General features: G+C 36.1%; 1 protein-coding gene across 1 annotated transcript; it reads left to right on the top strand.

The window, feature by feature from the left end:
- Nucleotides 1-1,235: 1,235 nt before the first annotated feature.
- Nucleotides 1,236-14,111, top strand: PDK4 (pyruvate dehydrogenase kinase 4). The gene is made up of 11 exons (XM_032235618.1): nt 1,236-1,486; nt 3,584-3,725; nt 5,024-5,095; nt 5,648-5,832; nt 5,935-6,021; nt 8,412-8,489; nt 9,045-9,121; nt 9,635-9,733; nt 11,160-11,267; nt 11,903-12,016; nt 12,639-14,111. The coding sequence occupies exons 1-11, from the start codon at nt 1,291-1,293 to the stop codon at nt 12,762-12,764; spliced, it is 1,284 nt and encodes a 427-aa protein (XP_032091509.1). The 5' UTR covers nt 1,236-1,290; the 3' UTR covers nt 12,765-14,111.
- The last annotated feature ends 1,293 nt before the right edge of the window (nt 14,112-15,404 follow it).

Here is a 15,404-nt window from a genome sequence, read left to right as displayed (position 1 = left end):
TTGCTGTTTCACAATATTTAAAGCAATGTTTCTCAACTTCAACAACTTTTAAAATTGGTAGTTTTTAATAACCAGAAATCCACAGCTAGTGTGCAGCACAGGAGATTCTGGGGGGGTCAAACGTCACCCACCTTAAATTCGTGAGATTGAGAAATAGTGTTTTAGACAATCTTGTTACTCTGGATTTTTCTTCTTCTCTTTTTGTCTCCCAACCCCCGAAGCAGCAAATCATTGCCTATCTAACATCCTTTTAAAAGTCTCATGGGACTTTTGAGTTGCCTCAAGAACTGTTTTGAAGCTTTTCAAGAATCAGTTTGGGGAGGGAGGCAAAGGAACCTTAAAAGTAAATATTACGGAAACGAAGAGGCTATGTAGAAAATAGAGAATGGGTTGGGGAAATAAATGGAGCTTCGGGTTTATTTATTCTTGCCCTGTCAGATGTCAGTTATCCTTAGCGCCGTGTGTAGAATATTCCAAGGGGAAGATAATGTTGCTGATGAACATTGAAGAGGATTTTTTTTTGCTATTCAATAACGCGTCCTCCAGCGCCTGGCTCCCTGCCACAGGCAGGCCTGCTGTGACTGCCTCCCGCTTCACCGCCTCGGGTGTTGTTCTGGCCGTTCTTGGAAAAAGCGGTACAACCCTCAAGTCACCCCCTCCCCTCCCTTCAGGAATCGTGCCAAGTTATTTCAGTAGTCGGCTTGAGCCAGAAGTCAAGATTCTACAACCCAGCTGATTGGTTCCCACGCAGAAGCGAAGTTACATTAGAAAAACCAATGAGAAGCGGACAAAACGCCACACTCCTTTCTCTCCCCCCCCCCCACTCCACCCGCCCGCCCGCGCGATCATCGGTTGGGGACTTGTGAAGGCGGGGCGGGGGAGGAGAGGACGGGGCTATTCTGAGCAGCGGCAAATACGTTAATTGTTTATGAAAGATGCCGTTTGTCGCCAGTTACATCCGAAACGTGGAAGGCAGCGCGGCCTTATTGGACGCGGCAGAGATACACCTCCTAAAGTTACACCTCCTCTTCCCTCCTTCTGAGGTGCTTGGATCAACAGAAACTCCAGGGTGATGGAGCTCGAGCTTCGCTTTGGCCAAGGGGGCGTGGCTTAGCCTCGACTTTCTTCCATTTCTGACGGTTGCCTCACCCCTCCGGGGGCGTGGTTTAATTTGAAAGCCCAGCCCCCAGAGGGCGGTGTCAATAGGTGTTGCACGTGCAGGTCATTTACTCAGGGGGTTTAAAGTGAAGAGTCTTGATAGCGCCACCTTTAGTCTTGTTCACACCTGCGATGAAGGCTGCACGGATTGCCCTGAGAAACGCGGCTCCTTTGGTCGTTGGTAGTGGTAATGGTAGTGGTAGTGCTGGCGGCTCCACTGCCAACAACGGAGCCGGAGCTGTGGTCGGAGTCGAAACAATCAAAGAGGTGGAACGTTTATCGCGTTTCTCTCCATCGCCGCTCTCCATTAAGCAATTCCTGGATTTTGGTGAGGGGCATGAATGGCGGGGTGGGATGTAAGAAGGGAGACCTCTGGTGGATCTCTAGGTCAATCTTGGGAGGTTTCCGGTCTCATGGCTGGGAATTTGGGAGACATGTCGCCCAACACGTAACAGTAATAGAGTTGGAAGGGACCTTAGAGGTCATCTAGTCCAAACCCCTGCTCATGCAGGAGACCTATTGTAGGGATTCGAACCTCCGAACTGCCAACCTTTCTGATCTACAAGTTCAGTTTCTTAGCCACTGAGGTATCCCATTTGAAATGCTTCTAAGTGGGGATGTCTTTGAGTTGTAGGTCCTTGATTGAGAAACCGTGAGTGTTTTTCCCCTCTAAGCAGTGCGAAGTTTGGGGTTTTGCTCAGTTTCTGTAGTTGGAGAATTCTCTAGCAGAGAATGAGGGGAGTGAGAAAAGTTTTAAAAAGCTGGGATGTTGGGCTATTCTGTGGATTGTCACGATGATAGTATTGCCTCAATCTTTGGATATCACATCCTTTTAAAGTTTATTTTAGTTAAAACCCTCAGTGTAGTGACACCTTTGAGATAAGGCATCTCTTTCTATGAATTAGTCTGCCTTTCCAGGTGGCCTTAATCTGATATGATGCAATTCAGGTATCTGATGACATGGGCACTAAACACAGTGATTTCTGCCGCAATCTTACATACTGCAATTTAATGTGCAACTAACAAGGTTAACTGATTAGAATGGAAACTACTTTTGGGTAACATTGTAATATTCACATTTGAAGTCCACTAAGTGTTGCTTTGCTTCTACATCTTTCTTGTACCCTTATACTCCAGACTAAGTTTTCATGGCTATAATTTTTCTATCCTTTCTTTTTCAGAGACTTTATTGACCATATTTGTCCAACTTCTTTTTACAACTTTGTTGTACAAAAGTTTTGCTTTTAGTTAATGATGTAAGAATGTATCCTGATTTGTGAACATTTCCTAAATTTTATGGTGTTTGAACAATGACCTGAAGTTTTAAACAAGATCGCATGTGCACTATTTTCAATATATTGTTTTTTTCTATACAATATATTGATTATTACATTTTTATGTAAATGTAAACACATTTGGTATTTTTGTTTTGGTTATTATTAGCATTACTAGTAGCCAATAGTGTTGCTAGTAGTCAATACTGTTGCTAGTAGCCAATAGTGCTAGTGCTAACAGTATTACTATCAATGTATTAAAAGTATGCATTTTAAGATAAACAGCTATTTTGCTTTCCTCACTTAAATTTTTTTAAAGGGAGCCAAAGATATTGGATATGTTATTGTGGATTTTACACAAAAAAATTAGTAGGAATCTTTATCTAATTGTCTCAATGGATTTAGTTCCTTCCCTAATTCTTTAATCTAAATGATTTACATATTGTGTTTGTGTGTGTGTGTGTGTGTGTAGTCTTCTTTTGCCAGTTTATTTAACTGGACTTAAAAAAAAAGAAATGTCTTATTCTTCACCAAATAAGATGTAATACTGTATTGCTTCTTATAATATGCAATGGCTGACTTTGTCAAAATTTGTTTATTGCTGATGCTATATTGAACTATTGACCTTTGAAATGGCAGACTTTTATAATAAAAGTTAAATATGATTGCTTAATCAGTATAAAGTTATAGTTTGATTTTTATGTTTTAAGCAAACCTACTTTATTGGTTAGGAATACATGACTTTCATTTAGGTGTAGTTGCTTTCTAAATCAATGTATTAATGTAATTGTTAAATTTAAAAAACCCCATATACAGCCATTTAAATATAAGAGTTTATTAACACAATTCAGATGCGACACATATAAGTATATAGTTTTTTATTTTGTGTTTTATCAAGATGTTGCTACAATATTATAATTTGCAGTTTATTTGGGCTTGGATAACCCATATAGCAATCAAGTTCCATTCAAATGCCTCTGTAATACTAACATTGCTACAACAGGAGCGATCTCATTTCAACTACATAAAATTCCAGCTAGCTGCAAACAAAAACATGTAAACTTCTGCATACTACTAATATGGGTAGGAAGTTTATTGAAACCGTTTTAGGCCATTGCACTGAAAATATTTTATTTCTCCCTTTTTTATAGGTTCAACAAATGCATGTGAGAAAACTTCATTCTCATTTCTTCGGCATGAGCTTCCAGTTCGGCTAGCAAATATTTTGAAAGAAATTGATCTTCTTCCTAGTCTATTATTGGGTACACCTTCAGTACAGTTAGTAAAGGATTGGTAAGTAGCAAATTTTGCAAAAGTTCAGTTATTACATTTCAGTCACCTTACACTACTTTTTTAATCAAGTAGGTAACCAATAGCACAGTGCAAAGGTAATACTACCAATGGTATCCCTGCCTCCCAATCTTAACCTTTTCTTGCAGCACTGATTTTCAAACCAAGGAAGAAATAAACTGGTCACAGGGATAGGGAAGGGCAGGAGAAAAATCTCTCTTCCAGATCAACTGGAGAGGATGAGGAGATAATAACAAGATCCAACAGTGAAGCCTTGATTTCAGTAGGGAATTCTGAAAACGTGGGATGTGACAGGAATGTTACTTCATAGGAAACCCACCTGTCCTGTTGCTTCAAAGAAAATGTTGCATTATTTTTCTATGGAGGGATAGATGAGGCAGAAATAGATTTGTTCCAAAACCTTCTGCAAAACCCACATAGTATTAGGGAAATATGGAGTGTAACATTGATCTTAGATCCACACAGCTTTGAATATGAAAAAGCCTGTATGAATAAGTAATAGCTAGTTTTTGAAGCCCTGCTGGTATGTATTCTGCAGTCATTTTGTAATCTCTGCTGAAAGGTAGAAAGACACTAATGACCATTATACATATACTCTCTATGTTTGGTAGTATTCTGATAGCTTATGGCACTGGACATATCATAATAAATAAAAGTAGATTTTGTTGCAGCTGCTGTATTTTGTGCAGACTTGCTGGCATTCTAAAATGCTGATTTCAATAAGATTGCATATTAAATGCTACAAAATATTCATTAAAACTTTTGTCAATGGATGATAAAAAGAGAATATGCATGAGGTGGTAAATTTTTTGAGGAAGAGATTTAAAGTACTTTCAATATTAAATACTCCAAATGTTGATTTAAACAAGGACTTTGGTGTTATTTTTCTACATTTATACATAATGAAGGTCCTTCTATTTGCTCCTAATTTGTATAGTTTTTGAAATTACTGTTAACACTGCTTAGCCATGTACAAAGCTAAGAGATTTTCTATAGCTTTGTGTGTGTGCATATTTCTTCAGGTCAGTTTTGACCCCTTGTAACTGCCTGAAGAAGTCCCTAAAGTTTTCTTAGAATGGTTTTCCAGAAGTAGTTTACAATTGTCCTTACAATTAAGGGTATGAGAGAGTGATTGGCTAAAGTCACCCAGCTGGTTTTGTGTCTGAAATGGGATTAGAATTCATGGACTCCCAGTTTCTAAATTCCTTGACCACTACATTAAATTAGCACTTTGGTCTATATGGATAGCCTCATATTTACATTACTTGTGCTCTTTACAGGTACATTCAAAGCCTACTGGAACTAGTGGAATTTCAAGATAAAAAATCAGATGACCACAAAGCTCTTTCAGAGTATGTTTCTTTTGTTATCTTTTTTTAGCAGCTTATTCTATTTTAAGTAATGTTTGGTTGATCTTGGATGATTCATCTAACTTGAAACCCAGACCTTAGATAACTAATTATATTACAATGAGATAATGAGGCAGGAGCATAACTAATATATCTGATATAGCAAAAGGTAACACTTTGAAATAAAGTATATCAATAAATTATTAAGTTTCAAAGTACTATTCATAACTATCAGTTGTCTTGATATATGAGGAAACTAGTACATTTACATTTTTCTTCTGTTATGTTTTGTATAACAAACTATTTATTGCTATCTAAGAATCAACTAATGGAACAGATTGCCTTCATAGGGTGTGGGAGCTTCATCACTGGAAGCTTTCAAGAAGAGATTGGACTACCTTCTGTCATAAATGGTGTAGGGATTGCTTGGGCAGGGGGTTGGACTAGATGACCTACAAGGTCCCTTCCACTCTGTTAATCTTAACATTTGCTTACTGTAATTTTGGTTTTCAGAATTTTTATATAGGTAAATATGAAGTTTTGTGTTTTTCCCAGTTTCATAGATGCCATTACTAAGATCCGAAACAGACATCACAGTGTAATGCCCATGATGGCACAAGGGGTATTAGAATACAGAGATTCATCTAAAATGGATTCATGCATCAATCACAATATTCAGTATTTCTTGGATCGATTTTACATGAACCGGGTATCTATTCGAATGTTAATAAACCAGCATGGTAAGTTACACTTTTATTCTTTGGACAAATCAATTTTTATAGGCTATTGAAAATATTTTGTGGAAAAAACATTTCTTCACTTTTGTATCTTTATTTCAACAGCATTTATATTTGATAGTAGTAATGCTTGTAACCCGCGACATATTGGCTGCATTGATCCTTGCTGTGATGTTGTGGATCTAGTGTATGGTATGTATAAAAAAGAACATATTGCTCATAGTTATCATGTAGCCTGATATGTAAACAGTAGTCATACATTGCAATAAATTATGAATGTGGTTTGTTGCTTTTTGGCTTAGCTTAGGACCCTGAATATATCAGGTTATGATGCCTTGCTCAAAAAATAATGCCTTTAGATTATGGCTTAGAATTAAATATAAATGCAGTGATTTTTTTCCTAGGAAGCACAATAAATTTGAGAAGATGTAAGAAGATTTATACTTCTCAGTGAAAAACTATCAATAGTTGATTAGTTTAAACAGTAGTGCTGCCAAAATGCTCAGTTAGCTGAATGAACACAGCATAAATTAAGATAGTTGGTCCTATAAAACAGTTGTTTTCTTTCATAACATTCTAATTATTTAGTCAAAATCTGAATGGTGCAAATTTAGGCTACAATCTTAGATAGTTAATTTCTTTGATACAAATAAGAACATTATGATAAAGTCTTATATACGTTTACATGGTAATAAGTCCTGTTCTGTAATATTTGTTTTTTTAATAACTGTATATAATGTCTACCCCAGAGAAGTTATTCAGAGATTTGAAGATGGCAGCCATCATTAACTATTGATAAACAGCTATGCTATACTCAGCTGTATGATTCCAAGGAAGCAATCAGTTCCTTTGAATGTTGCCCATTTCAGTAATGGACTGGTTAAGGGAGAACAAGTTTAAATTAAATCCAAAAAAGCAGAGATGCTCTAGATATAATGAAAACACTAAACTTGGAGATTGAGATGAAAACCTGTTTTGAATGCAGTTTTAGAGCCCCCAAAAGAATAGGTTTGCAGGTTAGCAATGATTCTTGAGATTGTATTTGTAAATGGTGGCCTCAAAAGCATACCGTATATACTCGAGTATAGGCCGACCCGAATATAAGCCGAGGCACCTAATTTTACCACAAAAAACTGGAAAAGTTATTGACTCGAGTATAAGCCTAGGATGGGAAATGCAGCAGCTACCGGTAAATTTCAAAAATAAAAATAGATACCAATAATGTTTTTTGAATATTTATTTCAAAGAAAAACAGTAAACTAGTGGTGTATTCAATGAAATACTTCACTCACCTCATGATGCTGATGTCCCGCTGTGATGATGATGTCCCGTGCAGCCGCGGGAGCGATGTCCCGCCTCCTATGACACACGGCACAGTGATTCCTATCATTGGATCACTGTACCAGAGGAGGTGGGACATCGCTATGTGGCTGCTTGCTATAACAAGGAGGAGGTGGGACATCGTTGCAGAGCAGCAGGAGGGGGAGGAAGGGGAATCGTAAGACAGCCCTGCATTACATTAGAACGTGAGGAGGGGGGATGGTGCGGTGCGCGCTGCGCGGCAAACTGACACAGAGGGAGGGGAAACTCACAGGGGCACTGGGCCATTCACGAGTGTCACCCAGCGGCATGGCCCCGCCCCTTTTTCTCCTCCATTTCGGGCAAATTTTTCACTGACTCAAGTATAAGCCGAGGCGGCTTTTTTCAGCCCAAAAAGTGGGCTGAAAAACTAGGCTTATACTCGAGTATATACAGTATATCTACAAATGCGGTTAATGTACTGATTATAATATTCCTTGAGCTCATCAGACTTGGTAACAGTTAACCATGCCTTGGTTATAAACCATCTTGATCAAGGCAGTTGAACTATAATACTCTTGAAAAGTATGTCAAAACTGTAGTTGGGTGTCAAAAGTTTACCAGTTGCAGACCACTACAAAGTACTGATTGTATTAGCACAGATATTATTCACTGTCTGCCAGGTGTAATGTTAAGTTTTTAATGTGGTCCTTTAAAGACCTAAATGTATAAGGCCTGAGAATCTGAAAAGGTCCTTCTCTTCTGGTCAATTTTCCCCAGTATTTAAATCACTAGGAATGGTTTTATTTTGAAGATGCTGCAGCTCTCAGAAATTCAGCAGTCTGTTATATGGGAAAAGGGCTGCTTCTCCTTGGCATTCAGAATTTGGAATTCTCTCCTAAGGAAATTAATTTAGTTCCATATCTTCAGAATTTAAAGTTGTTAAATTTAAATTACTATTCATTTAATTGTATTGCACTCCATATTGTCTTCTTTATGTTGTATTTTATTTTTGTAAACCATCTTGAGTGCTTATATAAGTAGAAAGGTGGTTTTACACATGTAACTTTAATAAAAGAAAGGTATCTTAATAGAGAAATCTTACATCTTTTTCAATAGTGTTTTAGGGCCATAGATTTGCTGACAGTAATAAATCAATTCTTGAATATAATGGGAAATTTACACAATAAGTTCATGTAATAAATATTGTATAACACTGAGTTGTCTGGTGTTTATAAAATAATACTAAACTGTTTAATTTTGTTCTTAAAAATACATTTTAGATGCTTTCCAGAGTTCCCAGATGCTTTGTGATCAACACTATTTTGCTTCTCCGGAGTTAAAGCTTACTCAAATAAATGGTAAGATTTTTTTTTCTGACTGTACTAGTCTATTTCTGAAAGCTTTTCACTTTCAATAATCCTTACTGCTGTTTTTCTTATCTTCAGTAAATATGTCCTAGAATTGCTAGCTAATCACATTTTCCCTACAGATAATGCTTACCTGTGCACAGCTGCATTCATTCACTTATGCAGCACTGTGCCAAATACAAAAGGACTTTGACATGCAATTGTGCAATAGTTGGTTTGAGGGTGTACTAAAAAAAAAAGAATAAATTCACCACTCAATGTTCACTTGCAATAATCCAAGAAAATTTTATCATGAAAGGTAGGCCAGAGGAATTCCACAAATCTGTGCAGGCAGATTATAGGGAAAGGTGTAATTTGAGAATGTATAAAGATTTGAAAAACTAGTCAGACTTAAAGTGCTAGAAAATAAAAGATGATCAATCTCAGAATGCTGCGTGGGATGCACAGATCTCATTGAAAAGTGTCTTTACGTTCATAATAATTGTTTGGAATAAAATTTCAGTAATAAAATAAAAGTTGATTTATAATGTGTTGTATTTTTTTTAGCAAAAGCACCTGGAGAGCCTATTTTCATAGTATATGTACCTTCTCATCTCTTTCACATGCTGTTTGAACTTTTCAAGGTTTGTAATTGGTTTAAAAAAAATATTTGAACCGTGCATTAAAACAAGGATTGTAACTTATTTAGCTGAAATATTATTTCCAATATCCATGGAAAGCATATCAAAAGTACAGGAAGTTGCAAATCTAGCAACTACCAAGGTACTACAGAATTATACCCTTCCCAACATAAGTATTCTAATAATAATTAAAATTGAAAGAATGATGGTTAAAGCTTAAAGTGACTCTTGCTATGCTTTTAAAATAGGGTTCTGACAAGGGAGAGGGTGCAGCAAGATATATTTATTATTAAATTTGTTTGCCATGCATTTGCTGCAATGCAACTCAGTACTTTTGAATCTTTGTTATTAAGATAGTTTTCTTGTTAATATGACAAAACAGCTATTATTCTGTTAGTCAATTGTGCAGTTCATTTTCGTTGTCAAAAGCAAATTTCTATCTTAATGGGACAAGGCAAATTTTAATATTTTAAAACCTTTTCAAACTAACTTAATTTCTTCTTAATTTCTGTGTAGAATGCAATGAGAGCAACAGTTGAACATCAGGAAAAAAAACCTTCCCTTGATCCAATTGAGGTGACTGTTGTACTTGGAAAAGAAGATCTAACTATTAAGGTACTTCCCCTACTTGAAAGAACAGCCCACTGAGACATGAGTTATAGATTCTCCTATTTCCTCCTGGATTCTAAATCTTCATGAACAGAACTGCTAAGTTTATAGCTAAATCAATTGACCAACGGACTCCTTATATCAATTAGATTGGGGTATATTGTAAAGGTGATATGTTTACCTGAATGTTGATTCTTTGTATTTAGCACTTCTTTATTTTATTAAGATATTTTCCTTGTATATATTTTATTCTGGACTTCTGAATATTCTATATTTTATATAGAATATTCTATTTTATATTTTATGTGGTCATAAGTTTAATTTATCTAATATTAAGGTACATTACTTTTGATATGAGAGTGAAATGAATGCATAAATAAAATAACATTTAATAAAATAATTTAATTTCAATATTGTATTTAAAATATTTATATAGATATCGATCTTTCAACTCTGAGTGTCTCCCAAGCAAAAATCCAATGTATAAAATATATAATCATGTAAAACTCTAAAGCTCAACTAATTAAAACAAAAACACCTGGTACCAGTCAGTTCTAATGTGCATCTAACTTCTCCCAATGCTTGGGGGAGAAACTAGGTCTTCAAAACCTTACAAAAGCTAAAAGGGTGACATCCTACTGAACCTCACAAGGCAGCATGTTCCATAAGTCAGGGGCTGCCATGGAAAAGACAAACTTCCTAGCTCCCATCAGATCTTTAGGTGAAGGGACTAGCAGCATACCCATTCTATCTGACGCGTAGGAAGGATAGATGTCCAAAAGGAAAGATAGTCCTGCATATGGCCCTGTGCCACATAGGATATTAAAATGTGATGACCAACATCTAGAATTGCAGCTTGAAAGAGCAACTCAGAGCAACTCATGCAACAGAGGTGTTACAAGCAAAAATACACACACACCCATTATTGTGCATACTATTACATTCTGGATCAGTTGAAGTTTCTTTCAAGGGCAGCCCAATAGAGAGTGCATTGTAGTAATCCAGATGCAAAGTGGCCAATGCCTGAGTGACCAAGAAAGGATGCAATTGATGCACAGGCAAATCTTTGCAAAGATCTGCCATCTGCCACCTGCTCCTTGAGCAGGAACTGTGACTCAGAAAGACCCCCAAATTGCACACCACTCAGTCTGATGAAGTGTCACCCTACATAGAAAGAAAGATGAAGAACCATCTATCCTTGTTTAGTGCTGGAAAGGCCTTTTCATTTAAGTAGGTTTAATATGGAATAAATAGATGGCTTATAGATTGCAACCAATTAGAACTAGGTGAACAATCTCCTCCCAGTACTATTTTAGCAGAGTTTCTTTTTTTAAATTAGCAAGTCTGAAGCCAAAAGAGTCATTGGAAAATATGATTGTTTCAACTGCAAGCAATTTGTTAATTACATAGGTTCTTTTTTCTTTTTAACTAGATTTCTGACAGAGGTGGTGGTGTTCCAGTAAGGATAATTGAAAGGCTCTTCAGCTATACATATTCTACCGCACCAAAGCCTGTGATGGATAACAAAAATACTCCCATGGTAAGAGACAGAACTATAAGACTTATGATACATAAAGTTAGTAGGCCATTGGTATTATTTTATAGACATAAGGACAAGTGAGGCAAGGGGATGCTTCTAGCTGGAAAGGTTTTGTATCAAATGACCACATTAATCCTTGCAGTTATTACTAGGAATTCCAAGATAACCTTAACTTTGAGAATTTTTGATAAGATGCATATTCATGAAACTAGGAGGTCTTCCACTATTGAATGCTCTGCCATATATAATCCCCTTCCAGGATCTTGAAGTCATGAATTCTAGCCTAACCATTTCTATGAAATCATGATATTGCTATGGGGAAAAAATATTCTGTAACACCCCATTTTAAAAGATAGAGCACATGTGATATGTGCAGAAGAAATTAAATCTATTTCAACATAATCTTTAAAATGCAAAACTGCAAATGTTCATTTTGCACTTTCTTCTCAACATTGTTTTATTATTCCATAGAATGCTTATTTAGCAAGTATTTAAATTTAAATTGCCACTGTTCTATATGTATGCAAGATTACATTTTTATTTAGACCCTTAACCACTAAGCTACCTGAATTGAATATAATTTAAAACAAGAGAGATTAATTTCAATTAATGAAAAATACATTATATTTTTTTAGGCTGGATTTGGTTATGGATTACCAATTTCTCGTCTTTATGCTAAATACTTTCATGGAGATCTCAATCTGTACTCTATTTCGGGGTACGGAACAGAAGCTGTTATTCACTTAAAGGTATGTTCTGTACTTTTATTTCTCCTTTCAAATGTGATAGTTTGTTTTCAGATGCTTTTATATTTGACTTACTACTAATTTTAAAAAATAATAACTTTTATAATTTGTGCAATTTTATTTATTTATTAAATTTGTTTGCTATCCATCTTGCTGAGAGACAACAATGATCCCTGGCAGAATATATTTTTTATTCTGTTTAAACAGTTGCAAATAATTTATTGTTTATCATTATTGGTTGGATTATGAACTGTTTTGATACAGAATTATGCTGGTCTGTGTTTAGGATTTGACTTAAAAAAGCAGAGTAAAATGTTTATTAAGTCTGGGTATTTATTATAAATAAAATTCTATCTCCTAAATATAATTTTGCTTTTTTTAAAAACAAAATAAATCACGCCTTTCAAAGCAGCTATATCAATTCATATATCAGCTATTCTGTCTCAAAGACAGAAATGAAAAAAATGAACAAAGTCTTGAAAAATGTGAAAACAAGAATTTTTAAATAGAAAAATATCCATTGTGTGTATGTGTGTCTGTGTGTGTGCAAATTGTTGCAAAAATAATAAGTGTATCTCTAAATAGTAACAACTGTCTATTTCAATCTATGTTTTTAATTTTTCAGGCACTATCTACAGAATCTATAGAGAAGCTTCCTGTTTTCAATAAATCTGCATGTAAACATTATCAGACGTCCGTAGAAGCAGATGACTGGTGTGTTCCTAGGCAAAAAACAAATTGGTCAACATAGAACGTTATTGTGTGAAGACTACATTTATCCAACACATTGAGATGGGATCAAATCACAGTTTCAGAAAGAATTAATGAAGTAAATTACTTGAAGTCACTACTGTTCAATACAAAGACTTACGTGAGATGAAAGAAATTATATTGAATAGATGCTACCCATGCTGTGTTTGTGCACTGTAAACTATTAGGAGAATCAATGGGATAGAGGAATGCACATATTGGTGGTATTGAAGTTTAGATTAACACTCCAAAATTCTAATGTTTTCAGATTCCTATGTTCTGAAAAAAGTAGCTATATGGCTTCTAGATATATCTATATTGGAGGAAATGGAAAACCACGAAAGATTTTCAAAGGAATTGAAATGGATGGAATTAGGTCCATTAATTGAATAGGATATGAGGCTATCAGTAAAAAGAGGCAACTTTTATGAATTGAATTGTTTATGCAACCATCAAGTTGAAATTATTTCAGAATATGGGTTTAGGTTGTATTTGATACTTAATCTGACAGCCTCCTTTTCTCCTTCAAATAAAATGCAACTTTAAAAATATATTAATAATTTATTGGAGGTCTTTCATAAGGATGTAATGATCAATAGGCTGGCAGAGGATATACTGTAATACCTACATTTTTAAGAATTTAGGAAATACATTAACAGACACAAGAAAAATATTTATCCATGCAGCAGCAAAGAATAACAATGGTAGAATATTTTGTGAAGAATTGATTGTACAAATACTTCACTGTAAGGAATTGATGCTCCTTAAAACCAAGAATCTATTTAGGGCCCAGATAGCACCAGTATAGATTATTTTGCCTTTTCTTTTTAGGCAGAATTGCTAAAGATCTAATCTTAATACATTTTTAAGGGATTATTGTGACAATTTTGCATCCATTCTTATTTATAGCAGTTTTATCAGTGCTGTAATTGCTAATGTCCACTTTTACATGGATTCCAAATCCATGTGAGTAAGTAATCCCATCCATATGAGGCTATCGTCCAGTTGATTTAGTGCCAGCAAAGGCTTAACAGTTAACATTGATGAAATATTGAATGTTTTCTGCTGAAAATATAATGCAAGCTTGGAAAATACTGAATATTATGTTAACTATTATTATATCCTAATCATGAAAGAAATTAATTGTTAAGCTAATGCCAAGTGCATATTTGGTAGTCAGAGTACATTAAAAATACTCCTAATTAGATATTTATGGACTATTTGAGTACCATATTCTGGTGGGTATTACAAATGGTATTAAGGTAATAACAGTATAGAGGTTAATTCAAATTTTTGGCTGTTACAATAATACTTGTTACTATGATACACTTGTGTACTTTGACCAATATAGTACATAACATAAAGAATTGCTTCGCTAATATTGCTGCTGATCTGCTTCACAATCTTTACAGAAGACCTGGATTATTGGCCAAAGCCTTAAACAGCATTGCACCTATACTCCCCATGATTTATGGAGGGGATTTGGGAGCTGTAATGGGTCAAACAATCTGGCAAGAACAGGATGGATGTGGTGCATCCAACCTTATCCTTCTTAGTAGCTTTCGATTCTATCAACCATGGTATTCCTTTGGGGACAATTTAGGGAGTTGAGGATGGGTAAAACAGTTTTGTGCTGGCTCACCTCCTTTCTCTGAGGATTGGTGTTGATAGGGAGAGAGATCCATTTAAGGTCTCTGTTTTGGTGGTGGCATAGGGTTATCTCTCCAATCCTTTATAACATGAAATGCTGACTCAATCTTCTGTCACCATGTGATGAAATATCACTAATATGCTAATAATATCCACTTATAAATTTCCATCCTGGATGGATGTTCTTCTGCAGAGCCTAGAAGCTATGGGGGCCTGGATGGGGAACAACAGACTTCAACTAAACCCTGGAAAGATAGTATGGCTATGAGTAGGTCTCTCTATAATCCAGGAGGTTATTATTTTGAGTGGATGGTTAAGTGCTGTCAGACATGGTACTTAACTCAGGGATCCTCCAGGACTCACACTCCTGTTCAAAAAGCAGGTGGCAGCCATGGCTAAGAAGACTTTTGCGCAACTTTATGTTATGGGACAATTATGCCCTTTCCTGGATAGGAAGGCTTTCTGTTTGGTCATTCATGTCCCGGTCTACTCCTATTTAGATAATTGCATAGCACTGTACATGAAAAATATCCAGAAGCTTGAGCTAGTGCAAAATGCATGAGCAAGTTTGAATGTCCAAAGAAGGATGCATGTAATACCATTGCTCTATGAAATGTATTAGATGCCAGTTTGCTTCCAATACAATTAAAGGTATTACCGGTAGTTATGACCTATAAAGCCCTACATGGCCTGGAACTAGGCGCCTATGGAACAGTGGTTGGTTACAGGTGGTATGCTCCAGTACAGGCGTACCGGTGCCATCTGGGAGCAGCAGGTACTCTTCAGGTATGGTGCTCCGGAGGGTCCACCCGCCCACCCTCGTTCCTTACCTTTGAAGGAAACGGGCCACCTGTGCACGCACGCACAGCATATGGCACCTGCATGACGTTCTGCCAAGCAGCTGGAGCATTGCGGAAGTGTTGCAGAGCGTTGCAGGAGGTAAGGACACATGTGCATGCTGCACATGTGTGTGCTCTGCACATGTTCATGT

This window comes from Thamnophis elegans, chromosome Z (assembly GCF_009769535.1).
Source record: "Thamnophis elegans isolate rThaEle1 chromosome Z, rThaEle1.pri, whole genome shotgun sequence".
Classification (NCBI taxonomy): domain Eukaryota; kingdom Metazoa; phylum Chordata; class Lepidosauria; order Squamata; family Colubridae; genus Thamnophis; species Thamnophis elegans.
Note: the sequence above shows the minus strand (reverse complement) of the source record. Positions and strands in the feature narration are given on the sequence as shown.